Source organism: Sinocyclocheilus anshuiensis, unplaced genomic scaffold (genome assembly GCF_001515605.1).
Source record: "Sinocyclocheilus anshuiensis isolate Anshui unplaced genomic scaffold, SAMN03320099.WGS_v1.1 scaffold958, whole genome shotgun sequence".
NCBI lineage: Eukaryota > Metazoa > Chordata > Actinopteri > Cypriniformes > Cyprinidae > Sinocyclocheilus > Sinocyclocheilus anshuiensis.
The window spans coordinates 1-7,495 of NW_015539929.1; the positions used below are offsets into that span (position 1 = coordinate 1).

General features: G+C 35.5%; 1 protein-coding gene across 1 annotated transcript in view; it reads right to left on the bottom strand.

Moving 5' to 3' along the window:
* Positions 1–1,086: 1,086 nt before the first annotated feature.
* LOC107686773 (neurobeachin-like protein 1) overlaps positions 1,087–7,495 on the bottom strand; it is a gene marked incomplete at its 3' end in the record, with an annotated part of 37,897 nt that continues 31,488 nt past the window's right edge. Inside the window, 9 exon segments of the mRNA XM_016483891.1 lie at positions 1,087–1,638; positions 2,006–2,094; positions 3,414–3,573; positions 4,336–4,494; positions 5,453–5,609; positions 5,717–5,874; positions 6,211–6,344; positions 7,129–7,249; positions 7,359–7,441. Coding sequence (XP_016339377.1) covers positions 1,087–1,638; positions 2,006–2,094; positions 3,414–3,573; positions 4,336–4,494; positions 5,453–5,609; positions 5,717–5,874; positions 6,211–6,344; positions 7,129–7,249; positions 7,359–7,441 — 1,613 coding nt within the window.

Sequence of the window (7,495 nt, forward strand, 5' to 3'; positions counted from 1 at the left end):
TTCAATGCTATACCTTTCAACAGTTTGGGGATGGAAAGATTATTTAATGTTTCTTTTTAAATAAGTCTGATATGCTCACCAAGGGCTGCATTGATTTGATCAAAATACAGTAAAAGCAGTAATATTGTGAAATGATTATCAATGTTGAAAGCACTTAATATTTTTGTGGAAACAGTGATACTTTTTTTCAGAATTCTTAGATGAATACAAAGTATTCACAGCATTTATTTGAAACAAATATTTTGTAACATTATAAATGTCTTTACTGTCACTTTTGATCAATTTAATGCTTCCTTGCCAAATATAAATATATTCATTTTAAAGAGTAGTGAAATTATGATTGCTATTGCTTTTGTTTGCTAAAACAATAAGATGTGGGGTTTTTTTTACCACAAAAGCTGCGATTTTTGTATAAATATATAATATATGTGCGGTCACAGATAATAAGCATTTTATAATGCCTTTAAATGTGGATCATCTATAAATTATATTTTAGAGTCACTTAACACCTTCATTATAGTATTAATATTATCAGGTACTTCTTGTTAAGAACATGAAAAATAACAAAATAATTAGTATGATAAAGGAAGTGATAAATGTGACCCTGGGCCACAAAACCAGTCATAAGGGTCAATTTTTTTAAAATTGAGATTTAGACACCATCTCAAAGCTGAATAAATAAGCTTTCCATTGATGTATGGTTTATTAGGATAGGACAATATTTGGCCGAGATACAACTATTTGAACATCTGGAATCTGAGGGTGCAAAAAAATCTAAATATTGAGAAAATCGCCTTTAAAGTTGTCCAAATTAAGTTCTTAGCAATGCATATTATTACTAATCAAAAATTACGTTTTGATGTATTTACAGAAGGAAATTTACAAAATATCTTCGTGGAACATGATCTTTACTTAATGTCCTAATGATTTTTAGCATTAAAAAAAAATCTATAATTTTGACCCATACAATGTATTTTTGGCTATTGCTACAAATATACCCATGCTACTTATGACTGGTTTTGTGGTCCAGGGTCACAAATGTCACTGCCTGTTCCACTGAAACACACATCAGATCTTTGGTCTCACCTCACTGTTAAAAGACTCTCCCAGGGACACATTGTCACTAAACAGGAAGCTGTCATCATTCAGAGAGGAAGCTCCAGGAAAGGGCTTTGCGTTCTCCAGAGGAGACGGTGTGCTCGGCATGCTGCCCGGAGTATGACTGCCGCTGTCCCCGTGATCGAACAGATGCAGCTGGGACAGGTCCAAACTCAAGACCCCAGCTTTCCTGCCCCAGGCTTTGGGTGTGGGCACGTCCCCTGGTGTTTCGGAGAGGGACATCAGCTCTCCGTTGTCCAGGCTGTCTATGGACCTGCTGTCTGAGGCGCTGTCTCGCTCCTCAAGCCTCCCCACACTGTCTCCCAGAGGCCTGCGCTCCAGAGGAGGCTCCAGGCGGTTTCCTCCACTGCTGCGGCTCAGCTCGAAACTCCCCAGACTGGCCGCGTCACCACGGCCCGAACCAGAACCTCCGTCGCTCCCAGGGCTCCGGACAAACAAACTCATTAGAGTGCCCTGCCAACACGTCTGCCTGGAGATCTGCAGCGCTGCATCCTGCTGAGACTGCAGCAGCGCATACAGCTGCAGGAAATAAGAGAAGCATATAGGCTGAAAACATGACAGGACATCATTTTATTTCATTTAGTGCACAGTTAAATTTTTTATTTTTTTTGTGCAAACACTATTTTATATTAGTTAAAGGGAAAGTTCACCCAAAATTGAAAATTATGTCCCATGTATGTAAGATATTTTTTTAAATTATTTACATTTTGGCCTTTTCTTCACACAAAGCAACACCTTTTGTGCTCCACAGAAAAAAAAAATGCATGTTGCATGTTTTGAGTGACACTTTTCCTTTCTGAGCTATTCCTTAAAACACGTTTAACCAAGTTTTTTGTTTTTGTTAGCACTAATAACTGTTGTGTATTAATGTGATAAATGCACTCACCCTCTTGCATACAGTCAGGCGAATGCTGGGCCCGGCTTTATGGGTCAGCAGAACCACAGCCATCAGATCTTTATAGTTTATAACAGTATCTAGAGGACAAAGAGATTAAAAAAGGAGGGTTTATTATGGAAAAACATTTGACATCACAAATTCAGTGTGGCCTCATCAACGGATGGTGTTTTAATATAAGGGATATGCTTAATTAAAACTAAACAATTTTTGTTACCTGAAATAAAATAAAAAACATACAATATAAATATTATACTAATGTAATATAAAAACCATATTTATTTAGATTTAGATTCATTTAAATTTCCAAGGCCACATTTTTTTCTTGATGTACTAAAATACCTGAAACAGAAATAAAATTAATGAAAACTACATAAAAAAAGAGAATAAAAAAAATACACAAACTATATAGAAATAAAAACCAATTCAAGATATTAATAAAAACTATATTTCATAAAAACTAGTATCTTAATGATACTGAAATTACACTCAGATTACATAGAGAGAGCAAGAGAGACAGAGAGAGAAATAATAACAATGATTACAATTTTTTTTATATATATGTGACCCTGTACCACAAAACCAGTCATAAGGGTCAATTTTTTCTGAATAAATAAGCTTTCCATTGATGTATGGTTTGTTAGGATAGCACAATATTTGGTTGAGATACAACTATTTGAAAATCTAGAATCTGAGGGAGCAAAAAAACTATAAACACAGAGAAAATTGCCTTTAAAGTTGTCCAAATGAAGTTCTTAGCAATGCATATTACTAATCAAGAATTATGTTTTGATACATTTACGGTAGGAAATTTACAAAATATCTTCATGGAGCATGATCTTTACTTAATAGCCTAATGATTTTTGGCATAAAAGAAAAATCTATCATTTTGACCCATACAATGTTTTTTTGGCTATTGCTACAAATATACCTGTGCGACTTATGACTTGGTTTTGTGCTCCTATATGCTCACATATATATATATTATATAAATTTTTCAGCTGATATTCGACATTATGCATTTGCTTTGAAAATATGTCATCTATTTTGATATTTTTTCCACCATTTTGATTTCCACCAAAATCCTTATAAATATATCATTATTAAATAGTCCAGCCAAACATGAAAATTAACTCAAACCTCAGTTGGTAAGCAAACAGTTTCGGCTCCCCTTGACTTCCATTGTATGGACAAGAAAATAATAAAATGGAAGTCAGTGGGAACGAGAAATTGTTTGTTTACCAACATACTTCAAAAAAAAAAATCGTATTTTATGTTCCCCAGAAGAAAGCAACTCCTACGGGTTTCAATAAATGATATGAATTTTCATATTTGGAGGGACTATGCCTTTAATAGTGTACTGTATGTGCTGGGTCGGGTGGCTTTTCATCAGACTGACCAGTAGACAGCACTTGGTGAAGGAGGCACTTGATGAGGGTGGAGGTGAGGTGCAGGTCTGAAAACAGCAGACTGAGGCCAGAGTATCCCACATCCCTCAAGCGCAACCTCTGTTTGCTCTTCTCATACACACGGTCACACTTCAGCATCCGCTCAAACAGCTGCAGAAACACACAACCACATACACACTCATAGCACATGCATTTGACAAAGATTCGACATTTCATTTTAATTTAACACGGTCATTATCAAATATTTTATAATGCATAAGGGCATTACATAAAGCAAATTTATACTTAATGAGCATTCTAATATGAATATATATCAAAATATAGTTATTGTGACTTTTCAAATTATTAGAGTGAATAATAAGTAAATATTAAGCTCATTACGCAACTACAATTTTACATTTACTGCTGCAGTGCAGTTGCTAAGGTGTCCAAACAGCTGATAAAAACATCACAATATTTGTTTTAGACTGTCTTGGCTTGTGCATATTTCTCTCCTGATTCAGACCGGAGAAAGCAATATTATAGATAGAAGACTCGTATTTTAGCTGGTTTGAAGTTAAAAACAACTTGATGTATTATTTCTTACAAAAACGCAGCTTTTCACTTCACAAGATATTAACTGATGGACTGGAGTGGTGTGGATTACTTGTGGATTATTGTGATGTTTTTATCAGCTGTTTGGACTCTCATTCTGACGGCACCCATTCACTGCAGAGGACCCACTGGTGAGCAAGTTCTCCAAATCTGTTCCCATGACGAAACAAACTCATCTACATCTTGAATGGCCTGAGAGTGAGGACATTTTCAGCAAATTCTCATTTTTATGCAAACTATTCCTTAAAGCTGTCGCTTTTTCAGATCTCTAACTGACGGAAGTTGCTTTAGAGAAGCTCCTCAGAGTATAAAGCGCACCTTGAAGACGAGCTCTCGGAGGCGGTCGGAGTGTTTGTTGTTGAGCAGCAGAGCGTAGCAGGAGTCGGCTGCTCCCGGTTCAAACAGCAGCAGGAAGAGCTGGTCCCGCGCCGTGCTGGTCTGCAGAAGAGTCAACAGCAGCTCCAGGATCCCACACAGCTGCAACAGCACAGACACTGATTTCTATTCCATGTTTAGTTCATGTTTATTGCTAATAAGTGATAAGAGCAGGAGAAACCGGAAGAGACAGAGATTAAATGAATTGGCAGGGCAGTAAATCCGGTTTGCGGTTAAGCACATTGAGGTTTAGGAATAATTCAAATGGAGAAAGACAGAGGACGCTTGCTCTACTGATTAGAAAGGGCAAATCAATAACAATAAAGGAGAGTGCTTCTTTCCTAGACACACACACACACACACTCAGACATTACCTTATCACCATATAGAATGTGCAAAATAGCACGTTTTAAAACAAAAAAACTAGACTGACTCTGAACAACTAGTCGGTGTTAAGGCAGCCTTGTGCAATCAGGCTGACAGCATATTTCTGTTTAAACATTTTTGAAATGTGATTTAAATGCAGAATTATGAACATGAACATTAAAGCTAAAATAATGCTCAAGAAAAACAAAAAATTGATAAACCAACTAGTGCAAATACTGAAAAACTATTTAAAAATTCCCTGAAATTTAGTCTTGCAACTTAATTTAAACTTAAATGAATGAATACCTTGCTAACTTTGTAAATAGTTGTAAATAATGAACAATGCACTGCGGTGGTGATGATAAAGTACACTCTTTTTAGTATTAAATAAACCAGTACGGCCAGAAAGGGACAGTAATCTTTCGTATAATGTTACAAAATATTTATATTTCTAACACATGCTATTTTTGAACTTTCTTCTAATCAAACAAACCTTAAAAATGTATAATGGTTTCCCCCCCAAAAAATTAAGCAGCACTGTTTTCAACATTGATAATAATCAGAAATGTTTCTTGAGCAGCAAATCAGCATATTAAGATGATTTCTGAAGAATCGTGTGACACTGAAGACTGGAGTAATGATGCTGAAAATTCACAGCAGTAAATTATGAGAAACTGCATCTTCCTCTTCTCACCTGTTCCTCATCTCCAATGGCAGCGATGTATCCCAGAATGCTCTGGATCTCCTCTTGGGTGGTTCCCTTGCTGATGTAATACTTCAGAAGGCCACAGAGAGAAGCTCTGATTGTCTTGATGTCGTCCTCACTCAAATCTGCATCTTTACTTCCAGAACTAGAAAGGAAAGAGAGAACAGATTTGATGGAGACTGACTTGATGGAGAGAGAAAGAGGTAGAACAGCTGTGAGGTGATAAAGGGATTGTGGGAGATGTAGTCTAACCCATAATAAAGGCGAACTGTGTCCAGCAGGAACTGCACTCCATATTTCTTCCTGAACTGCTTCCTGCTGTCTTTGATGATGGTGGACATGTACTGGATGTGACCTTCACCGTGAAAAATACATCAAGATCAGCGCAAAAGTATAAGAGCCACAAAAAACTGGGAGAGTGAACAGAGCAAAAGGCTCTGGAAGGATTTTTCCCATTCATTTTCTTCATAGGGATTTCAGAGTTTTGAAATCCGTCTTCCAGATTATGGGTAGTCCAGAGATTTACACATGATTACATTTTTTTTTATTTGAAATCACAATAACTTGATGCTTCTACAGAAGAATATATATGTATTTTCTTCAAATAAAATTTAAAAATATATAATAAATATAATATAATATAATATAATACAATATAATATAATATAATATCACACACACAGACAGCGAATGAAGACATACACAGTGAAGGACTGAGGAACCAAAGGAAAGAGAACTATGGGTACCTTCTGCAGCAGAGCTCCTAACGTGGCCACAGCGTGGGAGTGCAGAAGGGTTTCCTGGTTTATAGGATGCCTCTGCAGGAAATGCTTGATCACCAGCAAGAACGTTGCCACGAGATTCTTCTCCAGTCTGGCCTCTGATTAATAAATGTTCACAAACATCATATTGCAACATTATTAAGACGTATTAATCAAAAATACAGGAAAGAGGCAGGCAGCGACATCTTTAAGATGCAAAAGATCAGTCACACAACAAGCAAACAACATGGTTATTGTAGTCTTATTTATATATTATTTATTCATATTTTTAATTAGCTATTACTTTTAATATTAATTTTAGTCATTTTATGTGCTTTTGTCTTTTTTACTATTTACATATTTACAATGTTTCTACTTCAATTATATTTATTTCAGTTTGATTAACGTTAGTACTTTATATAGTAATAATAATAATAATTTAAACCTTTTTTCATTTATTTTTTTTTTTTAGAGTTTGACATTTAATATATATATTTTTTTTATTTCAGCTTTATTTCTATTCATGCAAACAATTTTAACAGTCATAAATTGAATCATAAATACAGAAAAGGAGCAGGCGATGAGACCCTTGAGATGCAAAAGATCTTTTACTTTTTATATTTTCACTTTTTATTTTAATTTTAGTCATTTTGTTATGTGCTTTTGTCATTTTTACTATTTTTATATTTCTGTTTCACTTTAATTTAGATTTATTTCAGTTTTAGCTATTTTAGTAATGAAACTTTTTTAGCAATTAAATTTAAATTAAATTACAAAAATGAATTGTGATTAATTAGAAATTGAAGTTTTTCATGTAATATTTATATTTTATTTTAGCATTATTTCTATAAAAAAAAAAACGTTTTTAATAGTTTGAGTTACTTATAAAGAGCGTGTGCTCACCTGACGCTCTGTTTGAGGGCAGTATGACCCAGTCTCCATCAGCGGGTGTGGCTGAGTCAGGGGTGCTGAACTCTGACCCCGAGGGGTCCACGTGATGCAACTCAGGGGTTAACAAAGTCAACTGTTCCAAGACTGGGAGCAACGCAGGCCATTAAGGTAAATATATTATTATTGTGCATCATTTTATATAGCTCAGCCCTAGTTTACATTGACCTATAAAGTCAGCTCACCTTTGGAGAATAGTGTAGCAGAAGTTTGGGCGCCAGGTCTCCGAGTTCAGCCTCTTGACTTTTAAAGGGAGAAATACAGTTTGGTCCTGCGCTACAGAGGGCTTTGACGTGACTGGCTTGGAGGGGCTGCTGGTGAA